The sequence below is a fragment of the Prenolepis imparis genome, unplaced genomic scaffold (genome assembly GCF_030444845.1).
Source record: "Prenolepis imparis isolate NDT839.2.m4 unplaced genomic scaffold, iyPreImpa1.0 SCAF_5, whole genome shotgun sequence".
NCBI lineage: Eukaryota > Metazoa > Arthropoda > Insecta > Hymenoptera > Formicidae > Prenolepis > Prenolepis imparis.
Genome location: NW_028141163.1, coordinates 14,096,883 through 14,119,100, shown reverse-complemented (window position 1 = coordinate 14,119,100; position 22,218 = coordinate 14,096,883). Strand labels below are relative to the sequence as shown.

Genomic DNA, 22,218 nt, shown 5'->3' with positions numbered 1-22,218 from the left:
ATCTTTCAATGTTAATATATATTTTTTTAAATCACATGATAGAAATAGATACATAATACATATGAATAATTTTTCCATTTTTATTTGAATTCATGTGTACAATTTTCGAAATTAAATAATTTGTTAATCCCATATTCTTAAGAAATGTAGTTATAGTTTTATTCAGATGGAGAAAGAGAAAATCTCTGTAACGCCACAGATGCTACGTACAGCTGTAAAAGAATTACAAAAACGTGAATTGTTTGTTAAATCAAAGAGTTTAAAAGCTCATATACAAAGACACTATCCAGTTGAAAGAGATTTCAAAGCTCTCGAGCAAGAATTACAGGAAAAATTGAAATATGCTGTTTGTGTTGGACTCCTCGCCAAACACGGAGACGACCAATATTTCATACCGAATTTACGACAGGAAGCAAACACTACTAAAACAGCGATCAGCGCATTCTGGGAAATGTATAAAAATGTAATACTCACACATCACATTCCAAATATTTTTCTTTTTTTATACCAATCTTTGTATTGTAGAACAAAAATCTTTTTTGTTGCTTTTATGTTTAGAATAATCGATTGCGTAATGTTAGAAAGAAAAAGGCTGATGTTAAACGAGCAGTGTCGCGCGGAAAACAAAGAGATCATATGAGTTCTTCTAATACTGATGAAACCGGCAGCAGTGAGGATTTAGATTTTTTCTAATTGTAATAAAATGTGAAAATTAAATGAAGATGTTAAATGATTTTATATCACAATAGATCTTTTCAATACATATGTATATATGTTATGTATTCTCTCTTTAACACAAAAGTTTTTTTTTGTCAGAAACTTATATAAAGATTATTTTATATTATATGTAAATTTATGTTTATAAAATTTGTTACATAAATTATAGATACATAATTATAATTAAAGTAATTAGAATTTTAAAAAATGATATAATTAAAGTACATATTTATAATTATAGATATTTATAATGGTTATACATTGCAGATGCAGCTTGATTATATATAAAAGAAAGTCTAATGTTGTGTAGCGCCAAGAATAGAGAAAGAATTATTTACATCATAAAAAGTTTCTTCGCTGGTACTTTCACATGGCTTTATAGATTCTGTTTCATGATCTTCTTCCTGTGTAGTAGATTTCTTTTTTTCATATCTTTTTGTATTTTGCTTTTTACATTTACTGGCTTCCTTTTCTAATGCTGTGTAAAACAAAGGCTTGACTTTTAATAAGAGTATATTAAATAGACGCGATAAACTCGGAGAATTTTGCAAAATTGAATTAATATAAACTTCAACATCGTCACGTCTTTTAAAATTGCTACATAGATTATACAGCAATGTACCATTAAACAAATAAGCAACTTTGGTTTGTTCATATGGATATTCTAATAATGCATTTAAGTTCATACTGTGCCTTAAACAATTCTGAAATTCTGCGAAACCATGAATAATTGTAACATCGAATCGTTTTGGTTGTGAATACAGTTTTTGATCAGTTTCAAAATTAGATATAAAAAATGGAGCTGCAATCAAGCAGTCATCTGCATTAACTTCACAAAACGCATTTACTAGTGTAGTATCAATTGAATATTGTGGCTGATAATTTCTCCTTCTTCTCTCATATTTAATATTTTCCATAGTTTTATTAAATTTATGATAGAATCTATTTAGGTTTCTATACGGACTTATTTTGCGATCGATTATGTTAAATAACATAGCGAATAATAAGGAGTATATATGACAATTAAATTTACGCGATTCTTGTTGTTGATCTATCCAATATTTCATGGTCGCGATATATAACGTCAAATTTGATGGAATCTCCATACAATTTTCATCAGTAATTCCCAAAGTGGTATTTAAAATTCCTTTCCTAATAAGAATCGGTAATTCCCTCAAATTAAACAAAGATGGTAATGTACAACCTAATATATTGTCATTGTATTCTAACTGATAACGCTTTATTTTCTTATTCTCATCTCTGGTCATATATTCCATGTAGGTCTTTTTTCCTTCAGTTCCCGATATCAATAATCCATAGATAACATTTATAATTTTTAAACTTGCAACGATAGATGAGACATATAAATAGTTTTCGACTTGCGCGGGACAAACATATAATTTCCGTATTATTATGTCTATGAAATAAGAAGGATATTTGGCCAGTTTGAATTCATTAATAAACCATTGAGGTAAATTGTTGACCAGCAATTCATTAGAAATCACTTCTTTCTCTTCAAGTATGGTTGTTATTTCTTTTTCGTCTGTATCGTTGTCGTCATCACTTAGATTTCCTTCATTCGGTTTTTCTTCAATGTATGTCAGATTGTATATATCACCTTCAAATTTATATGTTCTAGATGCATCCTGTATATTTGTTCTTGAAAAATTCTCTGTAGGAACATCTAGTATATGTAACACACTCAGTGAAGCATTGATATAACCATTTATTATCGTTTCTATTATATTTAATATGTGTTTACGTTGCCGTTTTTGTAATCTACTTAATATTCCTATTATAGCTTGATTTAAGCTGTGTCTTCGTAACCAATTAAATGTAGCATCTATGCGTCGTTGTTGCTCATTGTATTTTTTTCTTCCTATTCGTGGTAATTTCAAATGACGAAAAAAATTTCTAAAGGTATGCTGTTTCACATAGTCATTTCCCAATAATATCGCTGCCAGAGGCAATAAAGATTGATTCAATCCATTGTAAACTCGGAAAAGCTTTTCAACACAATAAATCTTGCAAAGTTTCATGTAGCCCTGACCCGCCGGATTAGGAACTACATTATTTCCCCATGTATTGAATGGTATATACAATGATCCATAAATATAGAAATCAGAGTCGTAACTTAACACAGGACAGTTGAGAATACGTGCTATTGCAGCTATGGTATTATCCGCTTCAAAAATACATTGTGTATATCTGACGCCTCTCTCTTTCATGACATCTTTGAAAACTTCTTTTATAAGTAGAGGAAAGAATTTGCTTCTTTGTTGAGAGGATGGTGTGTAATGCGATGCTATTCCAATCTTCTCATTAGTTCGGGATATGATTGTCTTCAATTTCTTGTCTTCGCATCCGCCGTCGATTAAGACCAATGGAGTGACATTACACATAAAGAGTTCATTAAAAAAATCTGCTATACATTGCGCATACTTGTCATAATCACCACCAAAGGCGCAGTTACATCTTGCATACCAATTATACAATTGACATCCTAAACTATTGCCATCAATCACTAAATATGTATCGTGTAAAGCATAATTTTCAAGATAATGCTCAGAGTGATTGGATATGAACGTTGTTAATCCAGGAATTCCCATTTTTTTTAAATTTATTATTCAAGGCTTCATTTATGGGAATTATATTAGCAAACGATGTATTGATCACGAATTGTGTCTGTAAAAAACAATATTGTTATTATTCGTGTTTATAATAATTCTTTTATTTCTTTAAATTGTTTTTCCTTAATTTTACATATGTATAAGACTATACGATATTTATTTGTGACTAAATCTAACCTAAAGAGATATTTTTTCTGTTTTCTTCGTCAAACTTATTGTCTCTTAGCAATTACTATATTTGATACGTAATAATACTTTTTACAATCACTTCTCTTTATCACTTATATTATTTTTGTATATAATAACATGCAATATGTCGAATAAACACTAATGTGCGTAAATACTCATTTATGACACCATAATGGATTATCAACATGGCTGCTGACTGCTGACAAATGACAAAACATCAAAACGCTACCTCTGGAAAAAAAAAAAAAACCTATATTGGATAAAACATCTAACATGTATTGTAAAAAGCTAATATATATAATTATAATTTGATAGGAAAGCTGATGTATATGATTACAATTTGATAGGAATGAAAGAGAGTCAAATAAATATATAACAGTATATCAAAAAGTTAAAAATATATTTATAATTTTTATTTCTTCTCTCTCTCTCTCTCTCTCTCTCTCTCTCAAAGAAATTCGGAATGTAGAATATATTCTTTGTTAGACCAATTGTATTATATCTTTATATTAATTACAAATTTGCTGAAAAAAATGAAAAATTATATAAAAATTATTTTATGTAATTAAATTTTCGAAAAAATGTTTATTATAAGTTATTAGTTGTTAGAAAGTTTTTTATACAGTTTCAATAAAACAATTTTAAAAAATGTATGAAAGCTACGCAAAAAGTTGGTTATTAAATGTTATCAAAAAAATTTCGATGTAGGTAATAGATTTTTAAAACTAATCAACAGTAATCAACAGTATGTAATAAATTTTGACGTATGACTAAATTTTCAGGAACAATATCTCTCTTTTTCTAGAATATTCAAATCATTGTGCATATTTTCTCATTCAATTCTGTATAACTTTTGGTACCATGGTTATTTGCAAGTGCCCGATCTCTTTCATCCCATATTGTAAGACCATCACAGGCACAAATCTTTTTCGTATTTTGAAATAATCCAGAAGATCTGGCTATAATACCACATGCCAGCCTATAAAAGAAAAAAATTTAATGTAAAATAATAAAAGTAAGTAATCAAAGCTTTGACACAATAATATAATAATTTATTCTATATACCTAATTCCACTGTTTCCATTTATTTTAGATTCTGGACTATCACCTCTTCCAAAATCATCCGGGTCATTGGTAATAACGAGCGATCTGCCAATGATGCCAGGTATTTCAAGGAACCTATCTATCTTCCGAAAAGTAGCTCTGCCTGTAGTGTCTGCTGAGATATTACCAAGATCACCAATATGCTGTAATTAGAGACAATATCATTAAATCATTAAATCTTGTGAGATATATATCTATATAGAATCTAAATAATTTTTTTTATATTTACTCTCTCGGATAGATCATTTTCAGGAGCACCGTGTGGAGAATTACTTGGATTGAAGTGCTCACCTATGCTACAATAAAAATAAAATTTGCTCAGAGTATCTATCTGGAAATTTGTATTTGTAAATTGACTTACCTACCTATCACAGCCATTAGATATATCACCACATTCATGTATATGCATACCATGCTCTCCTGGAGTTAATCCATCAACTGTACCATCTATGATACATCCCTCTGGAGTTTGTGCGAATCTTATTACACCTTTGATCAGATTACCAACACTGTATCCCGAGTTTCCACCTAGCATTGACACAGCACTTAATCCATCTGTAAAAGTTAAATACAATCAAATTTTAATAATAATCAGTTATAAATTAAAAGTGATTTTTACACATATATAAAATATATATATGAAAAGATTAGATTCATCAAGTTTTCCTCAGCATTTAGACTATTCTTTGCATATTCACAAAAGGTCAAAAAGGAGAAATACTTTTACAATATATAATTAAAATATATCATAATAAAAAAAATATTTAAACCTCCATATCCTTTCAACACTGCCTGCTTTCCAGTTTGTTCAATCCTTTCTTGTATGATAGAGTAAGGTAGATCCGTTTCAACAATAACAGTACCACGTTCCAATGATATATCAATGTTTCGAATACCTTTCAGGTCTGCTATACTCTTGGAAATTGCATTGACACATTTCTCACATGTCATAGGTACTGCAAACTCGATCTGCGAAATATTAATCCATTATGTATACAAGTCACAAATTTTACAAAATCATACTTCAGTTTGCCAATGATGCAAAATAATTGCTTACTTTTGCCGAAGCCATTTGTACGTAGTTATATCGACGTAATAAATGTAATCAACGTGACAAAGCACAAATTTATATATACCGGTTGTCAAAATTTTTTTTTTTTTTTAACAATGACATTTATTAATTTCAAACGTTGTTTATGTTATCTTTCCTGTCTTTGTATGCATCATCATTTCTTCGTGAAGGAGAGAAGCAGAGGCTACTTCTCTTGTAAAATTCGCAAATGTATAAATTGCATCAAATTGCATCAAATTGCATTCGTGTCACATCCACATCACGTAGTCATAAAAAAAAAAAATAGTAAATGCGCAAATAATTTAAAATTAGAATCTGTTCTGAAATCGATCGTAATTATGCAACGTTTTCTTATTGGACGATTACTCTGAAAATGCTCCCTAAGATTTCTTTATTCTGATTGGTCAATCAAAAATCACTCGACGAGTAGATTTTCGAACGCAGTTCAATGCGCGCGCAATCTCGTCTTTATAATAATTATAGTAAATATTTTTTGCAAATATATATATATATTATAAAATTTACTATATATATAATAAATATATATATAATTGTTTATATCTCTGATAGGAGAAGAAAAAGCCGCGAGCTTCGGTATTCGCCGTCAGTGGCGTTGCTTTCCCAAGCCTTCTATTTCGGAAATGATCCGATCTCTCGTCTCTCTCCCTCTCGTTTCTCGAAATTGGATACACACAATTCGCAGAGTAATTGTGCCGATAATTGCCGATCGTACGCGCAAGCTATATTGCAACGAGGATACGCTGCACGGACGAGCGGTTTGTGGTTAGATAACGCGCGGGTCAGCCGAGAGTCTCGGGGTGATTTCTGCGAGATCTTCGATAAAATCCCGCGCAAATAATCTCCGCGCTTTCGGATCGAGTCCTCATCGCCAGAGCATGCTCCGAAAATACGACGAAAATGGACGTGCACGTGAAACGTCCTTAGATGACTCTTCGTGAAAGGGAAGCCTGAAAGGGAGCAACCTCTTGAATTGTGTCGATCTCTCTCAGTGAAAAGACGAATCGTGAATTGCTGCGAAAATGTCCGTGACCTTTGCGCAACGCGGCAGGCCACCTCCAAATCCTGCTCAAATACAGAAGGTAAAAATACTGACTATAGCTTTGAAAAAAAATACACGGTTATTGTAAATAAACTAATAAATATATCACTTATAATTGAAAAGAATTAAACACGAGGTTTGCTTTTACTGTTCTGAGAATTGTAATTGTGTGTGTACACATATATATATATATATGTGTGTGTGTGTAATACACATTTATACATTTCTCTAGATGCTCGACGAAAACAGCCAACTTATACAAATGATTCAAGAATATCAAAATAAGGGCAAAGCACAGGAATGTGTACAGTAAGTAATTAACAATAGTGTACAATATCTTTCAAATATATCGTATGTTCTTTTTTAATTTCTCTTAGAAAATAAATTAACAGTGAAACAATATGAAACATTGTATTAACTACTAATAAAGAAAGTTTGCGCAGTCTTCCACTGCATCCTACAACTGCTGCACGAATTTTCTATAGGAATTAATTTAATTTGAATTCTTATCAAGATAATGATTATTATATATACTAAGATTTTATTTTATTTTTTTATAATACTTAAAAGGAATGTATCTTTTTAATATTAGCAATCTTTTTTTTAAGCTTGGGATTTATTAAACTTGGTTTTCAGATACCAACAAATGTTACACCGCAACTTGGTATATTTAGCATCTATCGCAGATGTGAATCAGAATCTTCAAACCTTGTTACCTGTAAGCAACAAATCTCAGAACAAAAAATATATAATAATAAAACAAACATTTAATCCAATAAAATCACAAAGTTAAATTTGTGAACAAAAACAATTACAGGATTTAATTAGCTGTCTTTTTGTTTCAAGCTGCCTCAAGGTATTGCCAATGGTCCTCAACATGGTATGATGAATCCGCAAGGGCTTCCAAGCGGTCCAGGTGCCTCAGCTGGTCCTGGAGGAGAAATGACTCCAAATACACAGCCAACTATGCCATTGTCGAGTTTTAATCAAGGGCAACCAATGGCACAAGGTTATCGTGGGCCTGTAATGCCTGGTCAAGTACCTACTATAAATAGTATGTTACATCTCAATTTAAATTTATTGACGAAAATTTTCTTTATATTCCTAATTTGAATTGATTTCAGATTCGTGATATATATCAATCAAATTTGAAATATAATTATAATATAATCTCGAGCGCGTCAAACGTTCGAGATTAAATAATATTTCATTATCTGATAATTTAATTTGTTAATATTTATAGGACCTCCAACTGCACCAGGTCCACAACAATATAGAGGTCCACAAGGTTATCCTCAACAGCCTTCTCAGCAAGGTTATCCTGCTCAATATGCCGGTCAGAATCCTGGCTCTAATTACCAAGGACCGCAAGGAGCTGCATACACTCCTGGTCAACCAAACCAGTACGTACCACCAAATGCTTCTCAGCAACAAGGATATAGTGCAGCGACGCAGCCAAATTACGGTCCTCCGACTACAGTGAACAGTTATGGTCCACAACCAGGCGGTTATCCACCGCCGTCGACTCAACCACCTTCCGGATACGGACCACCACCGCCAAATCAGCAAGGCTATCCTCCATCTAACGCTTCACAGCAAAATTTCTCATCAGGTAGTCAACAACAACAACAACCAGGACAATATGGCAGTCCTAGTCCACAACCAAATTATCAGCAGCCTCCGTCCCAAGCGCCACCTCAAAACGCATACGCCGCTGGACAACCCGGAAATTATCCCCCTCCATCCTCACAGGCATACGCGAACAATGTCCCGCCACAAAATTACCCACCACCTCCGACAACCAGCACGACTCAACCCCCGCAACCTGGATCTCAGCAAAACACGGGTCCGCAGCCCAACTACGTTAGCCAACCGAATCCAGGTCCTGGCGCAACGCAGTACGGTCCCGTTTCTACATCACCGCCATTTAGTACTTCCTCCGCGAGCGGCGGTAATACTTACGTTCAGAGCAGTCAGCCGACAAGCACGCCGTCTGCCTCGACGCAGACGTATCCACCAAGTAGTGGTCCGCCACCGACATCACAGGGTGGAAACTATGCACCCCCGGTTCCGCCGGCCCCCTCTGGATACGCTGTTCATCAAACACCTCATCCGACATCGCACCCCCCGCACCCGCCACCACCGCATCAGTCACCCCATCAGCCACCGCACACCCCGCATCAACCACCGCATCAGCCATCGCATCAGCCATCGCATCAATCCTCCCATCAACCACCCTCTCATCAATCGCCGCATCAGCCACCGCAACAATCTCAGCAACAATCGCAAACAGCTCCGCAGACGCAACAGCAACCGTCTCAGAGTCCAGCCCCGAGTGGATTTCAATCACCGTCCGGCCCACCGCAAGGTCCCGCTCCACCACCAGGCCCTCAACAGCAAGCCGCTTATGGGCCTACTACTACGCAGACATATGTTCCACCAACACCAGGAGGGCAACCACAGGTATTGTTCATGTTATTTTATTATTTGTTTCACAACACTGCTTCATTATATAATGTATAATTATAATTAATATCTTTATGAAATAAAATATATTTATATATTTAGTTTTATTATAAGTTATATTTAAAATATTGTATTTATTTATATGTGAAAGTTGTAAGATACAGATATAGCTATGATATAGAGATAACGCATCTACCTATATTAATTATTTATTATATTGAAAATTTTAGATTTATAGCCCACATCCACCGCAAGGGGGACAACATTATGGACATCCGCAATATCCTCCTCAAAGTTACCCTCCACCGCCAGCAGGTCAAGGATATCCACAGTATCCTCCAAGACCACCTGGTGGACACATGCCTCCTCCACCAGGACCGCAAGGGCCACCGCCACCTAATCAGTATGGAGGTTACGGTTATCAACCACCCACACAATAAAATGCATTAATTCCTAAATTCATATAGATTTTAGATTAATGTGTATATTGAGAATATTTTCATTTGCATTTTTATTTACACTTTATTGTGTATGTTATAATGTACTTTATTAATGTAAATTCACAATTAATATAGATATATTGTGGATATCCATATTAACATGAATACAAAGGATTCCACCAGTGATGAGATTAGGAAGAATTGTATGAAGAACTTTATGATTCACAGTCTTTAGTAATATATTGCATCTAACATAATAAGAAAATACTTAGAACAAAATTATGTATAAATTAAAATTCGAGAGTTGCTATAATAAATATATAGTTAAACTTGAAATTACAACTGTCGACAATTTTCAGTATTTACGTTCATATTTTAATGTGTGATGTAATTGTTAGTAATTTATATATAATTTTGTTTTATATTTATATACAAATATATATAATTTAAATTCTACAAAAAAGCAAATTATTTTATATCATTGTTAAATCTTTGTGCTGGACTTAGACTAAATATTCCACATGACTTTTGATTCTTGATGAAATTTTTAATCTATAAAAGACATAACATTAAATTATGATATTAAACATGTTTCTTAATTTTTGTTTAATTTGTTTTAATATCATCTATGTATACACACACAAACAATAATATAGATATCCATAGATTCATTATTAGGCTGGTAACTTTTTATATATATGTATTTTTTTTACCATTTTAAATTCAGTAAAGATGATAAATCTCAAATTTTATTTTTATTACAAATATATACGTAATTTTTTATTCATATATATAACTAGAACATAAATATAAATTGAAAGTGAAAGAGAACTATATAATGCAACGGTACAAATATACCTTATAAGAAGATAAGTATTTGTTCCAATTTTTGTTTGTGTGTATTGCCATTGTATAATTGATGTAATGAAATTTAATTTCATAATTAATATATAATATTAATGTAAATATAAATTTTTCGATATTACAAATTTTTGCCATACTCATATTTATCCCATAAATATTTTTCGAGGAAGATGTTGATAATTGTACAAATAATGTGTATCTTGTTCAAATTCTCGCGACATAATTTTAGATTAAATAAAAGTATTAAACGATATAAAAATAATTAACAGGTTGTGTATGTATGTGTGTACAAGAAAACGTGTGTTGTAAAAAAAAATTCATTAAATAGAAAATTGTTTTTCAAATTTAATGCTCATAGTTCTTTTTATTTTTGACATACACATGCACACAATTAATGATAGCTATAAAATCTTGATAAACAGATGTGCATACATAATATTTGTATTATCCACTAATCCACAAAGTGGATTTTCATTGTATAAATTAATAATAGGAAAATGTTAAGCGAAAAAAAAGATATTAAATTCTACAACTCATCTTTAAAATTGTTAAAATGACACTGACAAGAATGACTAGGTTGTGGTACTTCTTCCATATTATTTAATATTTCAACTTTACTCTTTAAGCGTTTACTCCATTCCTGAAACATAAGAATTATATTATTTGGCAAATATATACCCGAGAGAAATATCGAAAATAAGACTTTCTCACATACATGAAATAAAACTGTATAGTAACATAATATATCACGTGGTAATAAATTGTCCCTTGCAAATTGTCTGGCAGATTTAACAATCTTTAGTCCATCCTTGTCGTGTTCCTTTGCCCACATAATTTTATCGACAAGATCCGAGAGATCGCGTTTCACAGGTACATAATGTAATCCAGGTATAAGATCTTTATAAAAAAATTCATAATAATTGGATTCTTGCTTAAACACTAAAGAATCTCCAGCAAGTAAATATGGGAATCGATATGCTGCTACTGTGCCATCAATATTCAATAGATACTTGTACTGTAAAAAAAAATATACAGAGTTAATATAAGATTACCGACATAAATGTAACAAAATTTTGAACATAATTTAACTTCTTCTTTTCAATAACATGTATAAACTTTAATGTTATATTTACTATCTACATTTCTAAAGTTTTTGTGTATGTGCATACAATTTCAAAGTTATACATTTTAGAAGAAATAGAAAAGAACTACTACTTCTCTAATATAGCAGAACTGCTCCAAATTTTGTAGACAGATTTTATATGTTTATATTGGATACTGCGATAATGTATAATCACTTCTAAGAGTATAACTTTGAAAAAAGAGATTTAACTTTTTTCTATATTTACCTTAAAAAAATTAAAAAATGATACATGGTTTTGCGCAGGTCCATATTTATCCATTTCATCTCTAAAGAAGAAGAAATTAGTAATAGAGACATTGAAGAGTTCCGGGTGCTCTCTTGAAATATCTATTAAATCTAGCCGTTCTCTTCTGGAATCACGTCCACGCCAAAATAATTGTTCAGTTTTGTTCTCCCATGATAGTCCAGTGTTACCTTGTACGGAGAGCGTATCTAACATTACCCTGTTTTTTTTTCAGGAATATAATATTGCAAATAAAATGATAATTTAGATCATTAACATTATCGATATGTTATACCTTCCCATCGCTTCCAGGGATGATTCTGTGATATCATATGTAGGCATAACAATATCTTTACTATCGTCAGATCCGCACCATGAAAAAATAGGATAAAGCGAGCCTGTATTCGGGACGAGCGGCCAATCTCCAAGATTCACAAAGAATTCAATGTCTGGCAGTACTAATTTACGTGCGAGGGATAACAATATAGTATCCATAAATATTTTAAAACCAACGTATTGACCATAACATTGCCTATAAACTTTGTTAGATTTTAATACATAATGACAAATGCTGACACTGGTTGGTTTATCATATCTCTTAATAATGCTTTGACGTATTTTGCCAAAATCAATATTTAAAAATGGAGAAAGATCATGATGTATTTGAGTGTAATTTTGTCGGCATTGATAATGATGTAGCCAATTAATAATTGATGGATTTGGACAGTAACATTCCTCCTCATAAACAGGACCTAAAAAAAAGATTTGTTTTGTAAGGGTCCACAAAAAGAGAACTTAGGAAGATTTTATAAAGAAAAAAAAATACAAATACATATATACATACATACCTTTGATTTTTGAACGAGGCAATGATAATTCTTTCCCTTTAATTTTTACTTTAATATTAATGTCAGAACAAGTATTGAAAACTTTATAGCGTACAATAAAACTTCCATCTTTACAGTCAAAAATTTGAGTCCATATGCGGCATGGTGTATTATCAAAGGAATGTCCATTTACTTGTCCAGTAACTATATTTTCACCAGGAGATTCTGTCAGACTAAAATATGTAATAACATAATATAATTTTACATATAGATCAAACAAGTTATAGAAATATTAATTATATATATATATTTATAATTTAGCTACACAAGAATTAAAGTATTTTTGACAGAAATTTTACTCTCATCTTTCAAAATTATATTATATAATAAAATTTAGAATATTCTGCATATAATTGTTATAACAAAAATGTATATAATAAATTTGGCTACTTGAATATCATTAGTATCATCGTTAATGACTTCACAAAGGTTCAACATTTTTTTTATGTTATTTCATTACTGAACATAATAAATATATATACATATATAACATTATATATATAATTGAACATTAACTTTCTTCCATCTGAATCTATAAGCTGTAGAAAGAAATATCTTGCACGCATAATAACTTCAGCTGGTTTCAGACCTGGGCCCCAGACAATTGTTTTCAATGGATCTATGTCAAAGTGATTTTTCGCTCTCGCGCAAATAAGTAACAATAATAATGTTATTAGGCGCATAATTGTTGGATAATATACACAACTGCCCTGAATTAATATAATGCTTCTGTTACTGAAAAATTAAATATAAGGTTATGATAATACATTCGCCTTATAATTATCGTGTAAAATTTAAATTACCTATGAAGATGTAAGCCTTCTCATGTCATAATTATTACACAAATCACATTTACTTTTCGAGCTTATATTTACTTGTACTTTTATAGTACATGCATTAATTTTTCAGTAACCGGCTGTTCACGCGCGATTTACTTTTGACAGGTCAAAAAAATATGCGACACACACACACACATGTACATTTATCATTCCATTGTACATTTTTTATACAAAGCTGATAAACAAAATAAACTGAGAAGATAATTGCAAATGAATAAACGAGTTCATGAAATTATAAATTTTTAGCAGATTTAGATATACTACAATCTTTTAATATTACCTACAAGAAAAGAAATCAATTTGAAAATCGATATAGTATAAAATAAAAGTTACAGAATATATAAAAGATTTATTTTTATTAGAATAACCGACGTATTAATAATATGATAATTTTAATAGTTTTTTACATACTCTTAAAATATTATATATATATATACATTTTTTATTTTTATAAACATTCCCTACAACTTTTGCACATATATTGAATATAAATATAAACAAATTAACATTTTTATAAATAGTTAATTCATGAAATGATTCATTATCATAAACACTAGCAAATTTGTACAGCATTACAAATATATTATTACATCCTTTTTCGTCTCTATTAATGTTCTACATTAAAAAATATATCTAATTTGAAAGAGCGATATATACATATGTATATACTAATTTTATATAGAAAATCTGTTTCATTTTTTAACATAAAAGTTCTTTTTCCAATCTCAAGGCTTCCAACCAAGAAAGCTGTCCTGTATTACTATCTGCTTGAATATACCACTGGACATGGATTGCACGGGTTTTCGATTTCGTTGAGCTTCCATGATATAAGAGACCTTTCCTCGGGCTTCAGCTCGCGATATGTCACCCCGAAGACCGAGCAGTCTGATCAGATGGTCCTCGGTCATGTCGGGATACTTTTCGATCAAGGAGTGCAGATCGAGCGAGAGAATCTCCGCGTCCTCGCATCTTAGCACCTCGGCGAGGCGTTTTATTATCTCGAACGGCGAATTGAAGTTACCAATTTTCGGCGCGATTCTGTCGAAGAAGTTCTTCAATTTATCCGCCTCCGTCATTATCTTCGACGTGCAGGTCAAGCATTCGTCGTACGTCTTCAACGATATCTTCCTCTGCAGCATCGCTGATATGTATCGCTTCGCGATCAGATTCTGCGCTTCGGTAATAACATACTCGAAGTTCTTCGGACTCAGATGGTTGTAATCTTGAAAATAATCTTCCAAGGTGACGCAGATGGTCTCCACTGGGATAGGCGACGACAACCACTTGGGCGTAATCAAATCTTGAAAATGCAGCTCCAAATCCAGAAAAGATTCTTGCAACAATATAGCCGCGGCCTCGTTCCTCAATTGCTGATAATTCGCTAAAAGGTTTTCGAATTTTACAGTGGCGTCTCCGGTGGTATTGGGCACCCAGTAAAGTTGCTTCATCTGCTGCGCCAACTCGTTGAACTGCATACAGTTATTAACAATTGTAATCATGTGATGCGTGAAGTAAGGAACCTGACTCCTGTCCTCAAAGTGTTTCGTTTTAAATTCCAGTATCGCTTGTCTATACATGTATCCATATTTAGTTACTTGTTCTATGCAGAGAACCAGTGCTTGTGCCGTTAAATCAGAACTGATAGTCTTTGCTACTTGAAGATTCTGATCGATCATTTGAAATATAATAACTGGTGCTGCGGTGTGATAATATAATTCTTGAGTACTGCTGTCAGGTAAAACACCGCTCCTCCAATCGAGTTTCTCCGTTTCCAACGTTTTTCTCATCCAATCTTCATAATTTTGACACATGTTTCGCAAATACTTCTCCTGTAGATCGTTTATCATCTCGGGACTAAGTAGCGGACCAATATCGGATGTGTCGATATTTAACTCGGGATGCTGCATTAATTCTGGCCCTGTATAAGTATTCATAATCCATGCTAACAGAGAAACATATTCGTTACCTTCCAATCCACCGGCAATTATATCCTTTAAATGCTGAGATAGACTGGTATGATACATTTTAACAAAAGTCTTTACTATGTCGTACCAAGGTGGGAAACAAGGCCCACATAGAGTCTTTACCACTCTCAAGTCCTCGAGGATCAAGAGTCTCGTAAGTTCTAAATATCTTACTAACCACATTTTGTTATCCGGTCTCTCGTCCACCTGCGTTCCTTCAATTCTATTGGCCACTGATTTCTCTAACACCTTCATTGCCATATCCTTCCATTTCTTGGGTCTACCCGGTGCCATAAAACCACTTTGCTTGTGTCTTTGAATAGCAAACTGATCCGCTTTTTCTTCTCTTTCTATAATTCTCAAAGGTGTTACTATGATGGTAGGTTCCTTTCTGACTGTATTTAAAGTACGACTCAATACCAGCCTGATCTGTTTTTCCATAAGTTGAGAAAGCATTTCCACATCTTCGAAATAAGCTTTCAGCATAATTGTATCTGCTGGCGACTGATTCGGCAATTTATGAAGCTCGTATAATAACTCGTCTCTGGAAGTTTCAAGATCCATCAGGCTCTGATGCGCATGCAGCAATTTACCATCGTTTATCCACTGTTTCGTTTTCTCGACACTCTCGGGGACAGTGAATATATGCTTCAGGTTCTCCTTTGCGATGACATATTGAGAATGACGCATGTTCTCTTCCTGTACCGCTTGCAGCCTGGAACTGAGCTTTAAAACAGAACTGAACAGTTGATTAACGTGATCCAGTTCCTCCTTGACAACGGTGATACTTTCCAGAGAACTTTGCAGCTGCTCAAAACCGACCCTGACTCCGTCCAATTGACTTTGCATCGCGGTCTTCAGCATAGTTTCAACGGATGCCTTTTTCCTGCTGATTCTACGCTTATACATGTCGATCTTCTCCAGTTGACCTGGTCGCTGCAGAAGATTCGTTACATACTTTGTACCCCTAGCTATCGCCTCTTCTTCCAATTTTTGTAGATCTTCCATACTCGTCGTCATTTTTGTTGACATTTATGCTCTGAACCGACAAATTGAATTGTCAGAACTTTATTTTTCTTCTTATCTTTAATAGAATTTCGTCCCAGAGTTTTGTTTTCCTCTTCTTTAGATATCTCTTCTATTGAATATTTTATTTAATTGAAAAATCTTTTGAATTTCGTGAAACTGGATGTTTCTTCAACCAACAGCTGTATGTCCTTCTTGCGATTTATATTTCGGCATCGGTCACCGGACGAGCTTTATCAACTACTCGTTCACTTGGCCGGATACAGACAGCTGAGAGAACTTGTCCCCTCTGAAAACATTTCATCTAGATAAGAAAATAATTAAAAGGAATGTAAGATGTCAAATGAAAAGAGAACAAACCTGATTCGCTGCGCCTTTCGAATGAAACGCGAATGTTCCTTTCTTGTCTACATATGATATATGGCGTCTCGTTTCCTGCGATGCACAAATGGAGACAAATTTTAGAGAGAGTTAATTGATTGAGAGATGAGAGCTGCTTTCGAAAATATATATTTTACAATCGAAACTCGTTATTGTGAAACCAAAATAACGCGCAAACCCCGCGAAATATATGTACGTATTTTTTAAATATAGAATAATATATCATTTCGAGAAATAATATCATACACTTGTTGAGCTTCACGAAGAGAATAACAAAATCACGCGTTTGTAAACACGTGACACATGTCATAAAGAACGAACTCATTGATAAATAAATAATATTTAAATCAACAAAGTTCAAACTGCGATGCAGGATACACATGTATGCACATATATTTTAATTATTCCCAAGCGTCGTTGTGGAAGAAATAATTATCGCGAATAAATATATCACAATAAAGTTTAGAATTTTTCATCTCCTGTCACTTCGATCCTTATATTTGTTGCTTCGTTTTTATTTATTTAGGCATTATTTATCTAATAACTCGCACGTTTATTCATTTAAGATGGAAATTATTAGGAGGATTTATCACTAACATTAAGATGGAAAACGATATAGAATAACAATTATAAATCATCGTTTAAATTTAACTCAACTTTGTTGATTATTATTTAATTTATTTATTAGCGAATTATTTCAGTAAGAAACACAGCGATGGTTGAATACATCTTCCCGCGTCGACAAATCTCGAAGGAATAATGCAGAATAATGCGGCGCGCTGCGCAGCTCGCGCAGCTGTTACTACATCCTACGTCACTACGATCGGAATGCGGCGATGAGTGGGAGAAGTTACTGGGGGCGAGGGAGGGGGTAGGAGACTGAGAACGAGTCACGTGATTACCTCGCACCGGCGCGGTGGGGGACTGCGTCACGTGACCGCCTAGCGCTGGCGCAGAGTGGGGGACTGCGTCACGTGACCGCCTAGCGTCTGCGCGCCGACGGGGAGTGGGGGACTGCGTCATGTGACCGCCTAGCGCCTGCATGACACGGGAGAAGGAGAAGGGACAAGGTCGCGGAAGAGTCACTATTCTGAGAGCGTTCGTCGCGTGTGGAGTATAAAGAAAAGGAATTATAAGTTACCTTACATTCGGCGCGAATGTAATCGTCGCACAAGGAATATTCGGCGCACCCAATGGTCTCAATAAAATGCGATACAATTGTTTAGAAACACGCCGAAAACGTGTTTTCGTCTCATTGTTTCTCGAAACGTGACATATTACGTGTCGTTTCTGTGTATTAAAATAATATGTGTATTAAAATAATATTTCGCGTTATTAATACACAATGCAATTAATACAAATGCCTGCACGAGTTTCGATTGTATATTTTCTCATCGCATTTCTAGCTAATTAATTCGACTCGTCTCCGTCGTTAAAAATTAAATCTTTTCTACTAATTTGCGATATATATCGAATGGATCGTAGTTTTATTCGAAAAATAATTCGTACTTTATCTCGCTTAATTTTTTACCTCGTAATATCGTAAAGTATGTATCGCGCATTTATGACTAACGTTGTGCAAAATGCCGATTATTTATATTATTATATTCTATTATGCGCAGATCTAAATAATATACAATAGATTGTGATAAAGAAATAAATCATTTGTGATTTTTTAAATAGATTATTCCATAAAATTACCTTTTAATAATGCTCGAAATTCACTTGATGGAATCGTCGTTGCACACGTTTGCATTATCAATGTATATATTGTACATATCTGCATAAAATATGATAGTTTTCTCTTCCGAAAATTTTTTACACTTTAATACTGTTTACTGACAGATGACATTTAATCTCGATAATTTTATTAATACACGTTTGACACAATAAACTTGTAACTTGGAACACTGGTCGCACAAAGTTTACTTGAGGAAACTGTCACATATATTATTATACGTAATATATTATTTATACACACATAATACGACGACTTGGTCATTATTTTCTCGCCATTCCCGATATCACGCGATTATTTGCAAACAATATTTATGAAATCATAACCTCAAATCGTAAAATTCAAACGTGTGACAAGTGATTATTGATCGTAATATCATATCGTGAAACATAATTAATTATAACTGTAGCGATCACACGATATTTAATTAATATTGTACAATGGATTGATTCTGTTTCTTTGACATTCGTTCGAGGTTTTGATCGCGATTAAATCTTCGTTGCGCGATAAATAACCACAAATAATCGCGCACGCGCGCGACAAATTACTAAACTTGTCAACTTCCGATTCCGTTAGGGCGCTGTGGTCCGAGATTTCGAGCATGGACTATGCAAATCAAATATGGATGTCAAAGTGCATCGATCAAATGAAACGCATCATTTGTCGCCAGTTTCTATAAACGCGACAACAAGGCATGTGAATATGATCGCGTTCTATACATATATGTGTGAATAATTTGTAGCATTTGACACATTTGTAATTCAAATATAATCAGGAGCATTACATTAATATCGAAGGAATTAATACATTGTTGTTGTTATAAATGTTTTGCTCCTGATATTTGTCCAGGTTAGCTGCATCGCAGTTTGCAAACGGATTTTTAACCTCCCTGCAATTATTTCTCAACTTGCGATTCGGAGCAATCCTTCTTTTGATGTAATATACATTTTTAAAAAGATATGTATTTTTCATTTAGACGTATAATCGTAATTAAAAGACAATGCGGTATCTGTTTCAGATGGCTCATCTGTCACAATTGTCCTCTCTCGCGTTGCAAAACATCCGACAGACCACAGTATTAGGCGATATTAATAATTTAGGTTTGTATTAGACCTGCGTAGATTACTTTATCAGTGTAATTGAATATATATAATGACGAATACTTAATAAGAGTTATTTCTTTTATTTAGCAAAAATATGCGTCAGGTACGCTTCGAAAAAAGCTAGTACTAGTACCAGTAATAAACCTGGTCATCCTAGACCGAAACACAGAGGATGGAGAGTACAGGACGGACATCGTGTACAAGCAGGCACAATATTAGCCACACAATTACATACCAGATTCCATCCAGGTTTTAATGTTAGTATTAATTATATATGTATGATTACTTCTGATTACTGTAAACTCTCTGCACATTTATTAATATTTCTAATTATATAATAGGTTGGTTTTGGCAGAAATGGAACTTTATTTGCCATAGAAGCAGGCAAAGTAATGGTGACTTGTGAGAAAATTAATCCCAATTGGAATCATAACTGGATTAAACGATGTTATTCTGGCCGTGAGCACCAAGTTATATATAAGAAACATTTTAATGTTATTCCCGAGCCACAACATAATCGATTTCAATTAATTGAGAGAATATAAATATCTGTTATATACATAGAAAATATGTAAAGGTTGTTTGTTTTAAAATCCCAATATTTAGTATTTATTAACTAAATATTCGAATATTGCTCGAAATTATGCTTATCTTTTGCTTCATTAGTATATAACAAGGAGAAGTTTTTAAAAGATTGCAAATTAAAATTTCTCCGATATGTAAATTAAAATTACAAAATATATAAAATAAAAATTACTATGAAATCTTTACGAAGTCTTTGAAAAAGAGTCAATTAAATTAAAAATATAAATAAATATGCTTTACTTAAAATTCACTCAGTTAATATATTAACTATTTTCAAATGCATTACTTCCTGCCCATTGAAAAGATTGATACTTTACTTTATCCTCTTCTTCATAATATGTAGCAAACACTAATGTTTTTCTGACATGGCAACTGATTCTACATTGAGCGACAAGTTCTGTAATGGATATTTCTTCATCTTTGCATCTACACTGTATTATAAATTGTGAATGAAACATTATCGGATCACCTGTAAATAAAAATTTTTATCAATATACTATAAAAATATAGTCCAGAATAAAAATTTTTATAATATAAAAAAGAAACTATTATACCTGGATATACTAAGAAGTCACCACCAAATTTATCTGCACTAGTAATATAATATTCTTTTTCCCAAAGATCTTTGTATACTTTATATTTATGTCGTTGATTGGAAGTAAGTGGATATTTCCACTCTACTACTTTCATATCATCTTTATTAAACCATGGATATGCTAACAAGAGTAAATTATATAAAATATGTACATAAATATATATAGATTATTAGTTTTCCGTGCATTACCTGTGTGTGTTTGAACAAGAGCTTCAGCTTTACTTAATTTAGGTAATTTAGCCAATTCTTCCTCAAGTAGATTTTGAGTGTTAATTTCAATACTATCTAAGGCTTCCTGTGTCTTTTTATCTAATGGTTTCTTCATATTTTTTTTGCTCGTATGCAATCCTAATGTTTTGCGCTTTTTTCCTTCCACAATTTTATCCATCAGAGAAGTAATCTTGTGAAAAAAATTTATTATTCTATTTATAAAATATTTTCTTATTTCTTAATATTTTGTAATATAAATATATACAAATTATAATTACCTGTTTCTTTCTATTCTCTCTCAAACATTCCGCTTGCTGTGTAAATAGTGTGTTTCTATAGTCTTGAAATTTTTTACTCAACGATTCAGTTGGTGGTTTTTCTAGACTTGAACATTGTACGAGACAAGCAATTTTTTTCTCAAGTAAAAGAGTTACTTCTTCTGGTAACAGAAGTAACGGAAGACCTGAAAATACATCTTGTCTAGTTGATTTTGGAAAGGAACCCACTAATTCGCCAATTATTCTATGGTCCTGTCGAAGTCTCAACCAATCTATAAAAAAAATTAATTAAATATATGCATCCTCTAATATGTAGTATAATAATATTATATATATTATATAAGAAATTTTTTCATTACCATTTGCATTCCATACGAAAACATTATTTTTCGAAGAAATTAGATAAATGACATCCATCTTATCCATAATTGTTTAGTTAGTAGATGTCAAAAAGAAAAAAAAATTTGTAATATAATTCCAAATGAAAGGTCTCGTTTCCTTAAAAATCGCACTTTCTCACAATTTATACAAAAGTCAACAAACGCTCCCAAAGCTTGTCAATTATGGGTTGTGTTCGAAAATTTACACGTCGAAGTACTATTTGACAGACCAATCAAAACAAAGGAATCTTTGCTTCTTCTATCCCGATTGGTCAATCAAATCTTACTCTACCCCGTAAAGTTGATTTTCGAACAAACTTAAT

General features: G+C 32.7%; 8 protein-coding genes across 13 annotated transcripts; 3 read left to right on the top strand and 5 right to left on the bottom strand.

Annotated features, from left to right (window-relative positions):
* On the top strand, nt 1-782 carry LOC145936843 (uncharacterized). The gene is made up of 2 exons (XM_083039465.1): nt 1-463; nt 559-782. The coding sequence occupies exons 1-2, from the start codon at nt 167-169 to the stop codon at nt 691-693; spliced, it is 432 nt and encodes a 143-aa protein (XP_082895591.1). The 5' UTR covers nt 1-166; the 3' UTR covers nt 694-782.
* On the bottom strand, nt 734-3,662 carry Ast (single-strand DNA endonuclease protein asteroid). The gene is made up of 2 exons (XM_083039460.1): nt 3,525-3,662; nt 734-3,402 (listed from the first exon to the last, which is right to left on the bottom strand). Exon 2 carries the CDS (start codon nt 3,324-3,326, stop codon nt 1,014-1,016), a length of 2,313 nt encoding a protein of 770 aa, XP_082895586.1. The 5' UTR covers nt 3,327-3,402; nt 3,525-3,662; the 3' UTR covers nt 734-1,013.
* Nucleotides 3,628-5,996, bottom strand: Ccs (copper chaperone for superoxide dismutase). 3 transcript variants are annotated; one of them, XM_083039463.1, is made up of 7 exons: nt 5,698-5,996; nt 5,411-5,609; nt 5,006-5,195; nt 4,870-4,936; nt 4,602-4,783; nt 4,397-4,515; nt 3,628-3,767 (listed from the first exon to the last, which is right to left on the bottom strand). In XM_083039463.1, the coding sequence occupies exons 1-7, from the start codon at nt 5,710-5,712 to the stop codon at nt 3,754-3,756; spliced, it is 786 nt and encodes a 261-aa protein (XP_082895589.1). In that variant the 5' UTR covers nt 5,713-5,996; the 3' UTR covers nt 3,628-3,753. The 3 variants fall into 3 exon arrangements, with proteins under 3 accessions (XP_082895589.1, XP_082895590.1, XP_082895588.1); XM_083039464.1 differs by lacking the exon at nt 3,628-3,767 and adding an exon at nt 3,920-4,060; XM_083039462.1 differs by lacking the exon at nt 3,628-3,767 and having other exon boundaries at nt 4,102-4,515.
* A 332-nt stretch (nt 5,997-6,328) lies between these two features.
* Nucleotides 6,329-11,317, top strand: LOC145936593 (uncharacterized). The gene is made up of 6 exons (XM_083038903.1): nt 6,329-6,812; nt 7,005-7,081; nt 7,409-7,490; nt 7,619-7,826; nt 8,016-9,235; nt 9,469-11,317. The coding sequence occupies exons 1-6, from the start codon at nt 6,753-6,755 to the stop codon at nt 9,676-9,678; spliced, it is 1,857 nt and encodes a 618-aa protein (XP_082895029.1). The 5' UTR covers nt 6,329-6,752; the 3' UTR covers nt 9,679-11,317.
* On the bottom strand, nt 11,045-13,900 carry LOC145936594 (protein O-glucosyltransferase 2). Of its 3 annotated transcripts, XM_083038906.1 has the most exons (7): nt 13,600-13,892; nt 13,313-13,531; nt 12,758-12,969; nt 12,205-12,661; nt 11,892-12,129; nt 11,258-11,557; nt 11,045-11,182 (listed from the first exon to the last, which is right to left on the bottom strand). In XM_083038906.1, exons 2-7 carry the CDS (start codon nt 13,477-13,479, stop codon nt 11,069-11,071), a joined length of 1,488 nt encoding a protein of 495 aa, XP_082895032.1. In that variant the 5' UTR covers nt 13,480-13,531; nt 13,600-13,892; the 3' UTR covers nt 11,045-11,068. The 3 variants fall into 3 exon arrangements, with proteins under 3 accessions (XP_082895032.1, XP_082895030.1, XP_082895031.1); XM_083038904.1 differs by having other exon boundaries at nt 11,069-11,557; nt 13,600-13,899; XM_083038905.1 differs by having other exon boundaries at nt 11,069-11,557; nt 13,313-13,900.
* Nucleotides 13,901-14,048: 148 nt separating this feature from the next.
* On the bottom strand, nt 14,049-19,010 carry Sec6 (Exocyst complex component Sec6). Its single transcript, XM_083038901.1, has 3 exons — nt 18,708-19,010; nt 16,986-17,060; nt 14,049-16,914 (listed from the first exon to the last, which is right to left on the bottom strand). The coding sequence occupies exon 3, from the start codon at nt 16,629-16,631 to the stop codon at nt 14,361-14,363; it is 2,271 nt and encodes a 756-aa protein (XP_082895027.1). The 5' UTR covers nt 16,632-16,914; nt 16,986-17,060; nt 18,708-19,010; the 3' UTR covers nt 14,049-14,360.
* On the top strand, nt 18,113-20,673 carry Mrpl27 (mitochondrial ribosomal protein L27). 2 transcript variants are annotated; one of them, XM_083038911.1, is made up of 5 exons: nt 18,113-18,202; nt 19,594-19,680; nt 19,763-19,844; nt 19,935-20,104; nt 20,189-20,532. In XM_083038911.1, exons 1-5 carry the CDS (start codon nt 18,200-18,202, stop codon nt 20,390-20,392), a joined length of 546 nt encoding a protein of 181 aa, XP_082895037.1. In that variant the 5' UTR covers nt 18,113-18,199; the 3' UTR covers nt 20,393-20,532. The 2 variants fall into 2 exon arrangements, with proteins under 2 accessions (XP_082895037.1, XP_082895038.1); XM_083038912.1 differs by lacking the exon at nt 18,113-18,202 and adding an exon at nt 19,314-19,436 and having other exon boundaries at nt 20,189-20,673.
* A 22-nt stretch (nt 20,674-20,695) lies between these two features.
* On the bottom strand, nt 20,696-21,932 carry Tsen34 (tRNA splicing endonuclease subunit 34). The gene is made up of 5 exons (XM_083037937.1): nt 21,875-21,932; nt 21,516-21,787; nt 21,217-21,427; nt 20,987-21,148; nt 20,696-20,901 (listed from the first exon to the last, which is right to left on the bottom strand). The coding sequence occupies exons 1-5, from the start codon at nt 21,930-21,932 to the stop codon at nt 20,696-20,698; spliced, it is 909 nt and encodes a 302-aa protein (XP_082894063.1).
* Between the last annotated feature and the right edge of the window lie 286 nt (nt 21,933-22,218).

What these genes read in the sequence shown, in the direction of transcription:
- Mrpl27 (XM_083038911.1), top strand. An exon ending in GGAGCAATCCTTCTTTTGAT is followed by an intron (nt 19,681 to 19,762) that starts GTAATATACATT and finishes TATCTGTTTCAG; the next exon opens with ATGGCTCATCTGTCACAATT. An exon ending in GATTCCATCCAGGTTTTAAT is followed by an intron (nt 20,105 to 20,188) that starts GTTAGTATTAAT and finishes ATTATATAATAG; the next exon opens with GTTGGTTTTGGCAGAAATGG.
- LOC145936594 (XM_083038905.1), bottom strand. Translation starts at nt 13,479, where the DNA reads ATGCGCCTAATAACATTATTATTGTTACTTATTTGCGCGAGAGCGAAA. An exon ending in TCCCTGGAAGCGATGGGAAG is followed by an intron (nt 12,130 to 12,204) that starts GTATAACATATC and finishes AAAAAAAAACAG; the next exon opens with GGTAATGTTAGATACGCTCT. An exon ending in CATTTTTTAATTTTTTTAAG is followed by an intron (nt 11,558 to 11,891) that starts GTAAATATAGAA and finishes TTTTTTTTACAG; the next exon opens with TACAAGTATCTATTGAATAT.
- Tsen34 (XM_083037937.1), bottom strand. Translation starts at nt 21,932, where the DNA reads ATGGATGTCATTTATCTAATTTCTTCGAAAAATAATGTTTTCGTATGG. An exon ending in TTTCGTATGGAATGCAAATG is followed by an intron (nt 21,788 to 21,874) that starts GTAATGAAAAAA and finishes TTTTTTTTATAG; the next exon opens with ATTGGTTGAGACTTCGACAG. An exon ending in TCTTGTTCAAACACACACAG is followed by an intron (nt 21,149 to 21,216) that starts GTAATGCACGGA and finishes TACTCTTGTTAG; the next exon opens with CATATCCATGGTTTAATAAA.
- Ccs (XM_083039462.1), bottom strand. An exon ending in AGTGTTGAAAGGATATGGAG is followed by an intron (nt 5,196 to 5,410) that starts GTTTAAATATTT and finishes TAACTTTTACAG; the next exon opens with ATGGATTAAGTGCTGTGTCA. An exon ending in ATATCTAATGGCTGTGATAG is followed by an intron (nt 4,937 to 5,005) that starts GTAGGTAAGTCA and finishes TTTTTATTGTAG; the next exon opens with CATAGGTGAGCACTTCAATC.
- LOC145936593 (XM_083038903.1), top strand. Translation starts at nt 6,753, where the DNA reads ATGTCCGTGACCTTTGCGCAACGCGGCAGGCCACCTCCAAATCCTGCT. An exon ending in TCAAGTACCTACTATAAATA is followed by an intron (nt 7,827 to 8,015) that starts GTATGTTACATC and finishes TAATATTTATAG; the next exon opens with GACCTCCAACTGCACCAGGT. An exon ending in CACCAGGAGGGCAACCACAG is followed by an intron (nt 9,236 to 9,468) that starts GTATTGTTCATG and finishes TGAAAATTTTAG; the next exon opens with ATTTATAGCCCACATCCACC.
- Sec6 (XM_083038901.1), bottom strand. Translation starts at nt 16,631, where the DNA reads ATGTCAACAAAAATGACGACGAGTATGGAAGATCTACAAAAATTGGAA.
- Ast (XM_083039460.1), bottom strand. Translation starts at nt 3,326, where the DNA reads ATGGGAATTCCTGGATTAACAACGTTCATATCCAATCACTCTGAGCAT.
- LOC145936843 (XM_083039465.1), top strand. Translation starts at nt 167, where the DNA reads ATGGAGAAAGAGAAAATCTCTGTAACGCCACAGATGCTACGTACAGCT. An exon ending in TCTGGGAAATGTATAAAAAT is followed by an intron (nt 464 to 558) that starts GTAATACTCACA and finishes TTTTATGTTTAG; the next exon opens with AATAATCGATTGCGTAATGT.